Source organism: Aulonocara sp. 'chitande type north' Nkhata Bay, linkage group LG12 (assembly GCF_057382095.1).
Source record: "Aulonocara sp. 'chitande type north' Nkhata Bay isolate Kocher_YH1m ecotype deep benthic linkage group LG12, A_spYH_male_GT1.1, whole genome shotgun sequence".
Classification (NCBI taxonomy): Eukaryota; Metazoa; Chordata; class Actinopteri; order Cichliformes; family Cichlidae; genus Aulonocara; species Aulonocara sp. 'chitande type north' Nkhata Bay.
In genome coordinates this window covers 13,399,164-13,416,125 of record NC_141355.1, presented here as the reverse complement: position 1 = coordinate 13,416,125, position 16,962 = coordinate 13,399,164, and the positions used below count along the sequence as shown (strand labels likewise).

At 43.0% G+C, this 16,962-nt stretch overlaps 1 protein-coding gene across 4 annotated transcripts in view; it reads left to right on the top strand.

The window, feature by feature from the left end:
* ncor2 (nuclear receptor corepressor 2) overlaps nt 1-13,308 on the top strand; it is a 91,495-nt gene extending 78,187 nt beyond the window's left edge. For 2 of the 4 annotated variants that reach the window (XM_086313626.1, XM_086313624.1), the window contains exons 30-46: nt 31-123; nt 297-502; nt 596-932; nt 1,112-1,303; nt 1,457-1,702; nt 2,361-2,495; nt 2,593-2,877; nt 2,969-3,149; nt 3,270-3,652; nt 5,515-5,633; nt 5,845-6,014; nt 6,148-6,282; nt 7,168-7,313; nt 7,416-7,469; nt 10,183-10,371; nt 11,106-11,285; nt 11,376-13,308. In XM_086313626.1, the coding sequence (XP_086169752.1) occupies nt 31-123; nt 297-502; nt 596-932; nt 1,112-1,303; nt 1,457-1,702; nt 2,361-2,495; nt 2,593-2,877; nt 2,969-3,149; nt 3,270-3,652; nt 5,515-5,633; nt 5,845-6,014; nt 6,148-6,282; nt 7,168-7,313; nt 7,416-7,469; nt 10,183-10,371; nt 11,106-11,285; nt 11,376-11,578 (3,254 nt within the window). In that variant the 3' untranslated portion in view covers nt 11,579-13,308. Of the gene's footprint in view, nt 1-30; nt 124-296; nt 503-595; nt 933-1,111; nt 1,304-1,453; nt 1,703-2,360; nt 2,496-2,592; nt 2,878-2,968; nt 3,150-3,269; nt 3,653-5,514; nt 5,634-5,844; nt 6,015-6,147; nt 6,283-7,167; nt 7,314-7,415; nt 7,470-10,182; nt 10,372-11,105; nt 11,286-11,375 lie in introns of all 4 variants that reach the window. The other 2 variants (XM_086313625.1, XM_086313623.1) reach the window with 1 other exon arrangement.
* The last annotated feature ends 3,654 nt before the right edge of the window (nt 13,309-16,962 follow it).

Genomic DNA, 16,962 nt, shown 5'->3' with positions numbered 1-16,962 from the left:
ACCATTCCCTCCTTGGTCCCTCCACCTCAGGACTGATTGGACGAGCCATGCCTCATGATAGTGACAGTCCCCACCATGCCTCTTACAAGGACTCTCATCACATCCGTGGTTCCATCTCACAAGGTAGCAGATCTCGAACCCCAGATTATTCAGCTAAGCTTATAAAACCTTTGTGTCTGTCGCTCATGTTTCTTTATCCTTTGGCTCACGTATGGCTAAATTATGAAAAGAAATGAGAACACTAGGCTTCCTGCTCTTGTTTGAAGATCAATAATAGTCATATATTAAAATTTCAGGTATACCTCGTCATCTAGATCAGGATACCTACATGAGGAGGGAACCTAAACAGATGAAAAGAGAGAGCCCCCCACCTCGTGGGCCTGGCTCTTTGTCTGATTCTATGAAAGGCCGAGAGACCATAGTGAAGGAGGCTGGGCGCTCTATCCACCTCATTCCCAGGGAAGAGCTCCGACAGCCTGGAAAGGAGGGCATCATTGTACAGGTACACACTAAAGATAATGCTAATGACACGTGTAGAGACAATCAAACACTTCATGCTTGCTAACTGAGTTAATTCCCATTGTGGTCTCTGAAGGGATCGTCCATGAAGCAGGAGGTGGCTAGTTCAGGGAAACGTCATGATGTCCGCTCCATCATGGGCAGTCCCTATCACGGTACACAGTCACACCTGGAGATGCGTACTGAGAGAAGCCGATATGAAGACGCACCTAAAGGGCGCCCCAGTGCAGTGGTCAGTACAGCTAGTCCCATATCGCGCTCTTCTCCACTGACGCTGGGGTCAGAGCAGGGTGGCAAAGCCCATCACAGCCCAGTGGGCTACGATGATAAAGGAGCCTTAAGGACACCTTACCCTGGATCCTCACATCGTAGCTCCCCACTGTCCAGGGAGGCAGGTCAAAGGCAGCATGAGGGTAAGTATATCACATGCTAAAATGATTGAGAGTTTGTAATTTAAACGAAAAAAGAATCAAGAAGTATATGAAAATGCATAAATCGTGTATATGTGTGACAGGCATGTAAAAGAGTTGTTCTGTACTAAAAATTATTCTGTTTCCTATTAATTTTTTTTGTTTTTTATTTCCCCCACCAGTTTCCAGTAAGAATCTGACTCAGGAGCGTAAAGCCACACCAACCCCCAGAGAGATGACTACCACCAAATCACCACTTTCCACTCTTCCAGATCAGCAGACCCTGTTTCCGAGTCTGGGACATGAAATGTACCGTCACATTTCCTTAGCTTTTGATCCTGCTGCAATGGGTCGTAGTATCCCAATCGACTCAGGTACTGTGTCCATTATAGTGTGTACATGTTGCCCCCATCCTCATTAGAGAACAGTTTAATCATCTGCAAGGCATTTGTGTGATAATGTGATGAGAGTTTTACTCCAAGTTGAGTGACTTCCTGATAGATCATCTTCTTGTTTATACACAGCAGCATACTACTTGCATAGGCCCCTTGCTTCCGGCGCTCCATACTCTCCCCACTACCCCTACATCATCCGTGGCTTTCCTGACACCGCCGCCCTGGAGAACCGGCAGACGCTGCTCAACGACTATATCACTTCTCAGCAGATGCATCAGTGGCCCGCAGCTGCTGCCATGGCTGCACAGCGCTCATCTGACATCATGAGGGGCATTCCATCACGTGACCAGGCTGTCCCCCTGCCCTACCCTCCTCGGGGTAAGGGCAGTCACTAACTGAAAGTGCAGTCAAGTGTGCTGCACCTGCACTACGAATACAAATAGGAGTATGAAACAACAGCAGGGTGGTTGTTATTAATAGAAGCACCTGCAAGCCAAAATTTAATGTTAGTGCTGTTCATGCTCGGAGTTATTTAAATCAATTTGGTGGACAGTTTATTTATAGTCAGCTGATGTACAGTAATAAAGCAGCATTTGATTTTGTCATCACACTCTGTGGGAGAGTCTTATTGTCCTTTATTATGGCATTTTCCACGATTTTCCTACAAAAACAAATAAATATAATAGAAAAAAACTGAACTGCATTAGTGGTTGCTGAAAATTTGTCATGTAGGATGATTGAGGGAGCTGCCAGTCAGACTATTTTCCAATATAACGCATTGAAGGAACACATCTTGACTCATTTATTACTTTGTCTTAGAACACTAGAGCAGAATCTATTAAGGGTTTATGTTTTAGTAATTTGCTTCTGCTTTCCCATTTATCTGTCAGAAATATAGAATTTCACATAGTCAGTCCATCATTTCAGATTTAATAAATATAAATATCACATTCCCTCATAAAACATTTGCATGACTGTTGACAGCCTCTCATTATTTTTATGCCCTGTAATCAGCTGACCCTTCTCTGTCCTCTAGGGATCATCGATCTTTCTCAGGTATCACACATACTGGTCCCTCCCTCTCCAGGGACAGTGGATCGCATCCCTTACATCCCTGGGACGAGCACCGGCTTCCCTGGCAGACCTTACACCACCTCTCCCATCTCACCCGGTACAGTTAATTTCACTCAAGCAGACTCACACAATAAATATGTTGCACTCTTTTTATTTCTAAAGTTCTCTTTCTCTCCCATTTTTTGCATGTGCAGTTGGCTCCTCACACATGAGCAAAATGCAAGGCACGGCCTCATCTTTAGAGCGTGAAAGAGACCGTGAACGTGACAGGGAGCGGGAGCGTGAAAGTGAGAGGGAGCGGGAACGGGAAAAGGAGAGGGAGCGCGAACGGGACCGTCAGAGAGATCGGGAAAAGGAAAGGGAGCGCGAGAGGGACCGCGAAAGGCAAAGGGACCGGGAGAGAGAGAGGGATCGAGAGCGTGAGAGAGACAAGGGCGGCTCTATTGGAAATGTGGAGCATGCCCCCATCTGGCGACCAGGTGTGGAGAATATGGTGTTCTTCATTTTTATTTAAGTTACGAATCTAGTTTGGAATTTGCAAAGTTATACGAGTCTGTTTCTGCTACTTAGGTACAGAGCACAGCTTGTCAAGCAGCAGCAGCAGCGTAAGACCTGCGTCCCAGCCGCACAGCCACCAGCACTCCCCAGTGTCGCCTCGTACCCAGGAAAACGTCCAGCAGAGGCCAAGTGTCCTGCACACTGGGGGGAAAAGTCTTTCTGTCAACGAACACTCCGGCTCATCTGTGTTACGGTAAACTGAACTTTAACACAGAAAATTTGAATAAACAGATAAAAAGTTGTACGCGCTTTTTGTTTGTTTGTTTGTTTTTATAAATACAATTCGCTTTTTTAAATGTGTTTGCTTTGTTAGGTCCATGCCCTCAGGGTCATCCCACTACCAAGCTTACCCTAGCCATCTCCAAAGGACAGGTGTGCTTTCTGAGGCCTACCCAACTGCCATGGATTTAAATGCACCCAAAGAGCAGAGTCGCGATGCAGGCAAAAACAGGGGAGGTCTACCCAAACATTTTCAGGACCAGCATGGCCCATCCAGTAAATCTGACCCCAAGCTGTCCAGCCCCAGCCCAGGTGGACTATACCCCGGGTCTTATACCTCTGCTTCAGGCCGTCCCCAGCACCTACTGCCTCTGCAGTCAGACAACCCTCCTGGCCGTGGAGAAAGCGGTACACCTAGTAGGGAAAAGACTCAAAACAAACAGATGTCCATTCAGGAACAAGAGCTCCGATCACTCGGTAAGACCACCATGACTGCGGCCAACTTCATAAACGCAATTATTATGCGTCAAATTTCTTGTGAAACGGGGATGCCAGAGATGGGCTCGCTTGTTGCCAGCAGCGCCACTAATGGTAAGACGCTCTGGATCCCAGGGGTCCCCCCTCATCACCCAGACCCACTCCCCCGTCAGTGTGTGGCCTATTGCACGCTGTGGTGGTTGGCATTATCAGATCAGCAGAATTCATTTACATTTTTGTTTCAATGCTGTAGTTGTTTTTTTTTTGCCTTTTTTCCCAGTTTCTCCCTTTTATAGACTTAAAGTCCACCAAGGGTGCCCTCTGGAAAGCCTTACTTCTAGCTTTCCCAAATTGGACAATACTTGATTAGATTAAATTTTTAAAAGAATTTGGCGAGCTTGAATGAGTTTTGATAGTGTTTTTGTGAAAACTTGATTTTTCCAAGAAGATCCTAGGTGTCCTTTAAGGTAGCTAAAGCTGGTGGGACATTTAGGTTGAGCATCCTTTGCTGCTTATGTTCATTTTATTTCCTAAGAGGATGTGACTTGAATTTAACATGTGGCACCCTCCTCCCTGTCATTCGGCTGCTTACATTAAGAAAATATTTCACCACAGACAGTTAGATCATCAGAGTAGTATTTTTATACCCTCTGTTCAGTAAGACTGCTGTAATTCAAACATATGTAACTCAGATGAAAAAGAACATTGAAATAGAAAATTGGTCTGATAGTTTCATTAAACAGGAAAAGCATTACCATCCACCAAACTCACTCCCTGGGGTCCCAGAGTGCACCAGTGTTGCAGAGAAGGCAGGTGGGAAGGGGAAGTAACACGGCAAAGACTGGAGACACTTTCAGCGAATCAGGGGGAGGGGGTACTACAGCTTCTGGCCTTCCAAATCTGTGCATGTTCCTGTTTTACTGCTCACTGTAATCTATGCTGATTTATTTAGGTTTTCTTTTTTTTGGATGTTGCGAGCTAATGTACTCGAGAAGCATGCTTGTCAAAGCTGATGAGATGGTTGAGCTAGATGACAACACCAGGATGATGTTGTTCACAAAACAGTAGATGGATCCACAGAGAGAAATACAGGTGCTTATAAAGCTGCTGCTGAAATGAACCCAGTCTCTCATGTATTTTCTAGCTAACAACAAAAGGCAGAGCTTGCTGTCCCCACAGGATCACTCATTCCCTCTCTGGGATTCACAGAGTCAATCCTGGTCCCCTCTTTCAACTTACATCATCCTCTGAAATGAATAATGTAGTGTAAGAGTTGTGTAAGAAAAACACGTAGCGAGATATGACACACAAAGGACACAAAGTCTTGAAATCCATGTGCTGTAGTGCTCTCGAGAGCTTACAGGGAGAATGTTTTAGACCCTCGACTGAATGGCGTTTCTGGAGTTAGGTTTTGTACTCTAGTATGATAGTAATAGCCTATTTCTATTCATAACATGCAGTACACACTTTTTAAGTCCCTCAAGTGATATAAAGGAGGATGTAAAAGTGTCTTTTTGAACTTCTTCATTTCAGTTACTGATGCAAAACCTGTCAATTTTAGCACCATTTCTGGTCAAAGATGAGTTTGCCAAGGCTGTATGCAAAGTGTGCACTGAAAATATCTTGAGACCTCTTCACACTTACTCATATTTAGATATATTTTCTTTTTCTTCTTCTTCTTTTATTTTTTCCAAAGCTTGCACCTTGAGCCTACAAAAGTCTGGATGAGTGTAGAGACATCTCAGGAAAAAAAATGCTTGTTTTCTTTAGGACATTCCAAAGGTTTGGAATTATGTCACCTTAACCTGAAAATCCAAACTAATTTTTAAAGTGTGTGTGTGTTTTCTGGATTCGACTCTTAGCTATGACACACGGTCTTTACCGTTCTCCATCTGAAGAGAGACTGTCTCCAGGCCAGCAGCCCCAGTCCCCTTGTGTCAAAGGCAGCCAAAGGGTGGTCACTCTGGCACAGCACATCAGCGTAAGCCCTCTCAACTACTGCATAAAATAATCTAATAATTAGAAGTGCTTTATAAAAGAAGTTGGCGTTTGTATTAAAGCAAATGCATGCATGTCGAATGTGTTTAGTTTTCTTTAGAGTAAAATAAAATCCTTACACACGGGTCTCCTGATAGAGTTTATCTCAGACAGTGTTGTGTAATGTCTGATGTTGATAATCTTCACCCAAACAGGAGGTGATAACTAAAGACTACAGGCAGAGCCAGCAGCAAAGCTACCACGGTTCTCCTGTCCTGGACTTGACCCGTCCACCCAGTGCCTCCCAGCCCCCTCCCACTTCACAGGAGTCTGCTCAGGGGACCCGCTATGCCGAGGGACCTGGTGGAGAACGCAACAGAGACCGGTAGGAATCTCTGTTGGGTGCAATTAGTGCATCTAACCTTTTGTCTTATCTTAAATAAGTGATAAAAAGATTTTTATGTCATAGAATATATGTAATGGATAATCAAAGTTATGATATTCATGCTGTTTTCCAGATCTCCACCTCAGCCTAAAACATCACCTGTCAGTGTTTCTATTGACGGCATCGAACCGGTGTCTCCTGCTGGAGCCAACTCTGAACCTGAAGTCCAGAGAGGAGCCTCCTACCCCAGCGAGCAGGGAGAGCAAGGGTAAGTTTGGATTTGGGTTGGAGCAGCAGCATGAAAATCAAGAGTCCGCTCCAAAAAGTCCATTATGAGCACAGTTTATTTACATTTAGCACCACTAATTAGATTATTTCACTGAGCAAATTCTGTAACACAATGTCAAAATTTAGGTCCTGGTCATGAAATAGTAGCCCACTGTTTTGTGCTTGCATATATACTGTACCTGTCACATGTGTATGTGTAGTTTAGTCATGTTTAAAGGACAGTGACAGACTCTGACATTGGATTGTGGTTTCCGGAGTTTGTGCTCCAGATAACAGAGTTGCTTCTGGGTTAATAAACCTACTTTTTATTTTCTTCAGTCAGAGAAATAGGAAACTTTAATGATTGCGTATCTGTTTGGCAGCCTTGTTGCACTGAAAAAGTTTTTACAACCGAAGTGGGTGGCATGATTGTCACGTAATCCTCTGGGCCATAAATTGTGATTGCCAGGTTTCAGCATTTATTAACAACTGATTGTGCTGTGTTTCATCTCTGAGGTAGGAGAAAGGAGGAGCTTTAACGTCAATAAAGAGCATCTGCTCCTTGATAAGGTGGCATGACCTGATGCCTTGAATGTAGCACCTTAACTGTTTAGGAAATTCTCAGTATAGAAGGCAGGTACCACAGCTGAGTACAAAAAATGTGGGCTTGTCGTCACAGCAGTGCACACCAGTAGATGGTTGGATAAATGAGTGTTTTTTTGTTGTTGTTGTTGTTGTTGTTGTTGTTGTTTTGGAAGTTTTTTGCAATTTTAAAATGATGAAGCCCTTATATTTACATGTGTGCTTATTAAATTGTCTTGTCACAGGAGTCGGGTTAGTTTGTGTCTGTGTGCATGTTGACATCATAGTACTTTCTCTTCTACAGGATGGGTTCCCACTCTCCTCCAAATGCCTCCCAGCCTCCTGCCTTCTTCAGCAAACTGACTGAGAGCAACTCGGCTATTGTGAAATCAAAAAAACAGGAAATCATCAAGAAGATGATTTCAGTAGTGGGAAGTGAAACTGATTTCAGTAAGTCTGACATCAGGACTGGTCTTACCGAGTGCTCAGTACTAAACAATGTTATTCTAATTTAAATGGAGCGTAAATAAGAAACCCTGTTTACACTTTCAGATGCTGGTCAGCCTGGAACAGAAATCTTCAATATGCCAGCATCTACAACTGCAGGTAATCATTTAAGCCACATTGCTATTAATAAACAGCAGAACAATGAGCGAACGTTTAGGCCGAGATACCCGTGCCTTCTTGATAATAATGGATCGGCAGCTTTACCTAAGAATTGCATAACTGGCATCATCAACAAACAAAAATAACTTTGCATTTTCATAAAGTCAAACATTCAAAATGCAACTTGCGCTTGATCTTCCTTTGTGTGGTTAATACAGGGTCTGCAAGAGGCAGATGCTACATGAGTGTGAAGTAAAATAAATGTAGAAAGAAATCAGTCATGTTGATATTGTTGACCAAGTGCAGAAATTTCATTTTAGCTCTGTTTTGTTTGAAAAACCGGTCTTTGTACTTACACAACTACACCACATTTGATTTAGGTTTAAGAAGATTGATGTCCACCACCTTGGCAGACTTTAATCTGTCATGGATCACAGCTATCAGCTGCTCACTGGGGAACAGTGCTAGCTGCATGTTTTCAAGTTCTGCTCAAGTGTGCTGCAGGTGCAGTGTAGGCTTGACTTGGTCTCCTACTTGTTAGATATGAGAAAATGTATGAGAGCATCTATACATGTTACCTTTACAGTTTAAATTCCTCCTACAGTCTCACCATCGGTGAGGAAGCGTTAGCTAACAATCCATTTCTGTGTGCAGACACAAAGCTCTGATTTGAATGCTAGCTTTGGCTAATTACCAACCACAGTACTTAAGACTGTATCAGCAAACTGTGCTCTTGGAGACTTGTACTGTTACGCAAAGTCAGTTTTGTGTACTTTGGCACATCACAACCGTGCAAGAGGCAGCCACGAAAGTTTGAAGACGTGCAGTTTAATGCACCGCTAGAATCAGTCAAAGATGGGTGTGGTTGGAATGGGCACATGTCTGAGAGCATTGTGGGTGGTGGTGGGCTCCATATCTCTGTGAGACGATCATCTTCTGCAGTTTTATGCTAGCCTGTGAATTCCTCTGTTGCTTAACTTGAATTTAAACACATAGTTTTCATATAACTGGGCTGACAATTATGACTCTGTTTACTGTTTCTGAAAGTGTTTAACAAAACAAACAAAAAAAATCCTGAGGGTTTTTTTTTGTTTGCTTGTTTTTGCCATAGCTGCAGTTTGCAACTGAAACAGTAGTGGACTGAATGAATATGTATTTGCCGTAGTTTCCCTTTCAGAGCACAATATTTAGGAAGGAGATGATTTAAACTAACCACAGAAAACACTTTACTGCATCAATCTTTAATGCCAGGGGAGGAAAGCATGTCTTAGTTTGTGCCTGACATAGCTGTGATATATGACACTAGGAGTGCTAATTTATTTGGAATGCAAGTGGGAGATGTTGGCAGTATTGTAGGCACAGGTGGATTGTTCAAGAGTGTGTTGCCTTTGCTTTGGCTCGGTCCTGCAGAACGTTTAGACCTGATCCTCACACATTTCTGCTGTGTAAAAAGGCTGGTATCTTAATGTAACTGAGCCAAGCTTGAAGTGAGCTGTTAGGAGGAAAACATTACCTGATACAAGAAGTATACATGACAGAGATGTATTACAGGCAGCAAAGGTACTTTTAGCAGTAACAGAGTTCAGGTTTTGTCATATTTCTACAGAATTCAGTGCATAAAGAAAACCTTTAGTCAGCACACCTTCATGTGTATATATACTCCTCTCTAGTAATCAGTCATAGGATATTCAGATTTTGCTGAACTCCAAACATTACCTGTCAGGTTGTGACAGAAGAGCACGCTTTTATATCAGGGCAAATATTTCTTCGGCTGTCGATCTCTGATCTAAATTGCCGTGCTGTTACTGAAGAGGAACACATGCTTGAAATCTGCGCTTATACTCTGTGTGCATTCCTTGCTCTCTCAGCCAGTCTTCTAGATTTTGCAAATCTATCACGAATTTAAAAGGATGCTTTGATTCTGGAGTAATTTTTTGCACTAATTTTGTTCTCTGAGTCAGTTTGGTTCCAAACAGTGCATCTCCTGCCATTTCCTAAATACATTTTTAAGGGTTTTTTTTGTCTTTTAATCTTGAAGATAAAGAACAAGTTTTAGTAAGTCCATTAGAAATCTAAAACCAGGACAGAGTTGGAAATTGGCTTTAGTAAACGCTGAGTGGAGTTTTCTGGTTTCTCCACAGTCCTCTGCGCTCTAATACAGGTGCTAACAAGTGTGAACTGAAGCTGCTCAGTGGTTTTAAATTTAACAGGTGTTTTGCATAGTGGCCTACACCAAGGCTTTGATTGCTCTTTCAGTAACGAAGGTTCTTGTTGCCAGAACATTTATTTTTAACTTAACCTGGTTTCACTGCCTCTGCTGATGTGCTGTCTCTTTGTGTGTGTGTGTGTGTGTGTGTGTGTGTGTGTGTGTGTGTGTGTGTGTGTGCGCGTGCGTGCGTGCGTGCGTGCGTGCGTGCGTGCGTGCGTGTGCGGAGAAGAGGCTGCAGCTCAACCATTTTTTTTTAATTTTTATTTATTCACTCAACGCTACATCTGTAACTGAATTTAAGTACAAGTGTGAAACACTCAGGCTGGTGTATACCAACAAGTAGAAATCCTGTATTTTTTGATATCTTACTCTATTCACTGCTGATGCTCTTCGTCCTCCCTAACAGCGTTTTTACATATTTTTTTACTTTTCTGACCATTTTGCATCTCACTGTTGTGATTTTCGGCCAACTATTAACCTTTATAATGATCTCTTCTTTCACAGTACCTGTAAACATCCGCCAAAACCCAGCCCCAGAAACGCCTGGAAACTCAATAGGCCTGGAGGCCATTATAAGAAAGGCTTTGATGGGCAATTATGATCAATCTGAGGAGCGCTCTCCATCCAACGCTGCTACCCCGCTGAGCTCCGGTTTGTCTGCAGAGGGGCGAGTTGAAGACTCTTTGTCACAAGGTGCCAACACTTAAGAAACCTTCATACGTTATCTGGTTTGGATTTGAATCCAAAGGTTCAAATTTTACACCTACACTATATTTTTATAGAATTTGCATCCGTGCCATCTGATCAATGGCACCTTGCACTGTCCTTGTATCATGTTACCTAATGTTTGGCATATATATGGAAATCTCTGTGGCCAGCATTTCTATTTATGGAGTGGTGTTTCTACTTAAACAGATGTCTCCATTTTAACAATTGGTCTAACATGCTTCTCATCTATAGTAATAAATATTATCAGTTAGCTGAATTATATGATCTGTTGTGCAACCGTACCGAAGTGTATTTTTGGGTTAAAGCAAGTTTTAAGTCATAAAGGAAGCACTATGGAGTTCTCTGTTTGTTGCCTAAAAGTTACGAAATCAACTGGCTGATTCAGCATACACATCACACATGTCGATGCTCTTGTCATTATCAATACACTGATTGCAACCCAAGAATAGAGCAGCGGTGCTTGGTAATTTTCCTGAAATGACACGGTTTAGCTCTGTCTGTAATCTTGTTTACATTGATTAAACCTGCTCCTGAGTACGTTAGGCGTTACTGATGTGTTGCTGTGACAAACAGAACCATACACGTAAACATTAATGTTGGAAGCTATAGTTTATGTGGCCAAAGGTGGCTCAGAATAAGCATCTTTAAACGGAGTATACTGTAGACTCAGATCGGCGCTTGATCTCCTTTGTTTGCAGGAGGCACAAAGTCCTCGAAGGGTAGTGGACGCTCTAATGGGCGCAAGGCAAAGTCTCCAGGACCAGGGCTTTCAGGAGGTGAGAGACCTTCCTCAGTGTCCTCGGTCCACTCAGAGGGAGACTGCAACAGGCGAACCCCGCTCACCAACCGTGTCTGGGAGGACCGGCCTTTGTCTGCAGGTATAAACCTTTGTGACACTGATTTCATATGAGATCCTGTAGGTGCAGTGTGAACACTTGCTAACAACTCTTTGGTTTTGCTCTCTGCAGGTTCAACACCAACTCCGTTTCCATGCAACCCGCTGATCATGCGTTACCCCAGCGGACCGATGCCTGCTCATTCACCCTCCTCTGGCCAACAAGGGAGCCAGGGACCAGGGTCCGGACCCGGACAGGGTCGCCCCTCCTGGGGGGAGGAGGAGCACAAACCTCTGCTTGTGTCTCAATACGAGACCCTGTCCGACAGCGAGTGACTGGAAACGGCAGATTAAACAGGACCTGCGTACGGTCACTCACCTCCACAAACACGGCATCCGCAGACCTTCCCACACCATTCCAACACGTATTTCCTCCATCAGTCATCGAGAATGGATCGCGGCGTCCTCTCATGCACCTGATATGCCAAACAGCGACGAAGTGGAGCACTGCTGCACCCCCCGTGCATGCATGTGTGCACGCACGTGTATGTATGTTTGCGCTTACATGTTATGCATTCACTCCAGGACTGCTCCAAAGGACAAATCACTTTTTCTTTTTTTTTCTTTTTTCTTCTTAATTTACTACTTTTCCTCACTGGCCTTATCGATATACACACATGGACCTCCACCCTTTGCGGGTATCCTGGTCTAATGTTTTTACACTTGTGTGGAGGGGACTGAGATTGTGTCGTTGGTCCGGTCAGGAGGCCGATGACTGCTGCTCTAGTGACAGATGATTTGACCTGAGAGCAGCGGCATGCACACGGATGACCCTCTCGTATTTCTTCATGGTGAACTCCAGGTGTACGTGGCTTGAGCACTGCTACCACTACAAGAACACATGCGAGGGTGGACAGGAGGAGAATCGACGTGTTTGTTTTTTCCTTGGGTTTTTTTCTTTTTTGTTGGTTTTGTTTTTTTTTTTTTTTTACTTTAAATTCTGTCAGTCCAGTCCTGTGTTTGGTGAGCTGAGACCTTTAGTACATTTTGATGGTGAACTTTTGATGGTGTCATTTTGTTGTAAGGATGTATCTTTTTTGCGGGGGGGGGGCGCAGGCAGAGATTGTTATGTGGGTGGGTCATATCATTGGTTTACAGGGTAAACATGCTGTTCGTTGCTGATGTCGTCACATAGTGGGGAGGGCCCTGGAGAAAAGGCAAAGCCCTAGTTTGACTTCAGGAATCCATGTGCGGAGAGATGATTTGCCAGATGGATGGCACTGAGACAAGTGACACTCTCACTGTTTTTTTTTTTTTTATTTTTTTTATATATATTAACCATGTCTGTGTTTGTTGAAACGGTTTTTTGGATATTAAGCACTTAGTTGTCAATCTGTTCACAATGGCATTTAAGAAATTGTTTCCTGTGTCAGGTGGGAAAAAATAATGGACACAAGAACTGCGTAGAAAATCCCACTGTGGAGGTCTCCTTCAACATCTGCTCATTTTGTTCTTTGGTCTTGCCACCTCTATTGTGTAGCTCCCCCGCACTCAAAGCGACAATCACATTTCGGTGATCGATGACTTAAGCCGCTTCGAGCCAGTTTGCAGACCAAACTTAAAGCTGCTTAAAGGCGAATTCCACAGCATCACTCGAGTTTCCTTGCATTAAAAAAGTTGACTTTAAAGAATTAAAAAAGAAGCCATCCTTCTATGACTCTTGGTCCATGGCAGTGTCGGGTTCCTCTGGCCTGCTAGAATCCCGATCTGACCTCTGACCTTTTGCTGCCCAGAAGAGGCACTGAGACTCGACTCCTCATCCAGGCAGATTTTGTACAGTTATGAGATATTCTTAGTGTTAAGTGCCATTTATTTTACAATATACAGTACTCAAGTGACGCACAATTTTTCTTTTTAGCCCCCACATGCCGGGATTTATACTGTCCACACAGGGAAATGTAAAACAAGAAACAAACAAATAAATAAACAAATGAAACATCTTTTTTTCCTCCCTTCCCAATCCATCACTGCCTTAGCTTTTAAATGTTTCACTCATTCGATTTGTACACTAAACAAGACAAAACTGTGTCAAACGACTGCTTACCTGGGCCTTCATCAGACGCTTTCTTAAACAACAGACCTATGACAAATTAATTCAAGTGTACTTCATTGCAGCTCCTGAGTTTGTACGAGTCAGAGGAGGTGGAGGGGCGAGGCGTTCAGAAGCATCCTGGTAGTTTTTACACGACGATTTCTCACAATTTTAGCACATTTTCGTGCAGCGTTTTAAAGGTCACCCTAACTCTGTAAATTGATGTGAAAAGCTTCTGTTTTTCCTTCCCTGCCTGGGACTGGGAAGCAGCGGCAGTAAGCTCGTAATACTCGCAACACAAACATGACTGTTATAGGACTACCTCCTCTCCCTCCTTCATCCTACCTTGTTGACGGTGAAGCATCTAGCTGGCCTTACCTGCAAAAAGCTCATCTCAGCTGTGTTTGAGGTCTCTTTCTTTTCTTTCTTTTAGTTTTTATTTTAAAGTTTTTTTTCTGTCAAGACTGATGGATGGTTTATTTGATCAGGCACGGCAGAAACAGTTTCTGCGTGTATATCACTTATCCACTGATGAAATTTAAGAATGTGACGCTAAACAGACTAAGCCATATCCAGCTGTTCCCTGACTAATATGTTTTTTTGTTTTTTTTAAGTATACTAAAAATGAATTTTAACATGTATCCAGTTTGTTTTTTGTTCTCACTGTTTGTTCAGTGCACGCCTGTTTCATTTGGAAACCAGATTAATCATTCAAACCTAAAAGGACAAAGGTGATTGCTGATGGTGTTCCCTGGACTGTCCAGTGGGGGGGGTGGGATAGGGAGGGGTGGGGGATTGACAAACAACACATTGTTCAACCATTTTGTGCATTTTTTTTTTTTATTATAACCCACTGTATAATAGCAAGGATTGTATATACAACTGAAGAGATGTAAATATTTATGTGGCTTGCTTCAAGGTTGGTATTACAAGAAAAGAAAGAAGACATATTCACATGGTTAAATTCTACATGCCCACCAGCAAGCTTTGTGGATAGCAGTGTAAAAATGAAAAACAAAAGAGACACTGCCTTAATGTTTAAATAAAAAGCTTATTGCCATTCATGGTCTCAGTCTTGTTATTTATTGGCAGGGGCTTTGATTGAGGGGCTGCCATTTTCCATTTGTACTTATTACTGGAGCCTAAAGTAATGGCGGTTGATTTACAGCAGGGGGCGGTACAAGCAAATATTTCAGTTGCATGTTGAATGTCTTGTTGTGAGGTTTTTTTTTTTCTTCTTCTTTCTTAAACAGAAGAATTGAAGAAAATGGGTCGAGCTGCATTTTAAATTTAAGTTTGCAGCTACAAAGTAAAGCTGCTTCATGTGCTCTGCGGAGATTTTGCCGAATTCAACAAACCCCTGATAAAACCTAAAATCAACCGACCAGTAGAATGCAATTTCACTTTGTAATCATATGATATATAAGATTTGAGAGTCGGTAAGCATCAGCAGCACAGTTCCAGTTCAATCTGCTATATAATTATTAGGACTGACAGAAGAGACTGTGGTCACAAATGCATCGTTGGTGTCTGAGGTTAGAACTGGCAGACTGCTTTGAGCTGATAGGAAGGCACCGGTAACTCCGATAACCACTGTTAGACCCAGAATGTATGCAGAAGAGCATCTCTGAAGGCTGGATCCGTTCTGCCTTGCATCTGCAGCTCAGGCTGGTGCTGCTGCTGGTGGTGTTAAGATGCGATAAATCACTTCTTTTACACCACACAGCACAGCCATCCTGAGCATTGCTGGCCGTTCCCATCCCTTTATGACCACAGTGTGCACATCTTCTTTTGTCAAAGCTCGCATCATCTCAAACTGGTTTCTTGAATGTGAGAACAAGCTCACTTTACTGAAATGGCCTCTCCAATTAGATTTCAACCCACCTTTGGGATGTGGGTGGGGCAGGGGATTCTCATCGTGGATGTGCAGCCGACAAATCTCCAACTGTGTGATGCCGTCACGTCAAAATGAACTAAATCTCTGAGGAATGTTTCCAGCACCTCATTGGTGGACTTAAAATTGATAACAAATCAAATTTGAGGCGAAGTTTGAAGTTTCACAATAAAGTGAGAGTATATTTACTAGGGGTGCAACGATATTCGTATCGATATTGAACCGTTCGATACAGTGCTTTCGGTTCGGTAGGCATATGTATCGAACAATACAACATTTGTAATTTATTTTATCAACTTTCCTTCTGACGATGCTGTCTGTGTTGAGCGCTCAGTGAATCTGCGTTCGACTACTCCGCCTAGGCTGCACTGTCAAGCGCAGATCCACTGAGCGCTCAACACAGACAGCATAGTCAGGAGGAAGAGCGCAGGGCAAGCTAGCAAGACAGAAGTTAAGCTCTCCTTGCAAGATGGACCTCCCCCACCCTCATTCAGATCTGGCGTTTGGAATTATTTTGGTTTTCATGTGACGTATGACCCTGAAGGTAAGCGAGTCATGGACTAAAGTAAAACAGTATGTTGGATGTGCCATGCAATGCTTAATTACATTGGTGTGAACTAGTGTGTTAGCGCAGTTAGCTCGTTAACGTGTTGGCCGTCTAGCCCCATGCACGGGGCGATCGGCGGTAGCTCGTTAACGGAGATTTGCCATGTTGTGGCGTTAAGGTCATTTCAACGAGATTAACCTGAAAGCACTAGTGGGAACACAACGAATATGACTGCACATTTACGCCGACATCATCCTAGTGCAAAGACAAAAACAACAAGCATGCTACTAACTTTAGCCGAGTCATTTAGACAGCTGTTAGCACGTGATTCTCCTTATGCTGCTGAGAATATAGCCCAGAAGAAGTGGATAGTATAGCTTTTATTTTGGAAAGAGCCATTTCTCTGTAATAAACTCTCTTTTCCAAAGATGAGTGATTCCTCAATCAGATACAGGGCTTGCAAAATCGCTAGCCCGACGTCCCGGAGCTAGCGATCTTTCCAGTCGGGCTATGAAAATCTCTCTGCCCTGCCCGTCGGGCTATTGTAGGAAAAATATATGTCAATGCTTTTGCATTCTTTCAGAAATGTAGCTGGGTAATTATGTCATTGGCATCGGTGAGCCACTGTCAATATGTGACATATTGAAATCGCGTTTGAATTTGCGCTTGTTTTTTTGCTTTCACTTTGCAATGACAGCACTGATCTGTGAGTGATGATAATTTGTGCACCAATTCCTCTGACATCGTCTTATTAATCGTTAGCTTACTATGCAAACATGACAAGTGAAATCTCCCGCAGCAAGCTTAAACATGTGAGAGGTTGATCGCGCAGAGAATCGCTGAGCTTATGTGAGTGCATGTGTAAAAGTAGCAGTATATATATTTTAGTTCTGCTGAGCCAAATAAGACAGGTCGGGGTGAAGAAGTGACAGCCAAAGAAAAGCTTACCACAAAACGGAGAAGTTATGACAAATGAGACTATAAGGCAAAAAGAAAGTGCAGCTTTATGGTTTCATGGACAAAAGAATTTCTGTGGCTGCAATATGACGAGCTAAATAACCAGGGGTGCACATAAGTGGTCCGCAGGTGCGCATTCGCTGTCAAAATAAAAAACGCGCACAAGGGTTAGGGTTAAATTTAAAAACTGTACTTTTGAGTTAAAATATATATTTATAATTTTAATAAAT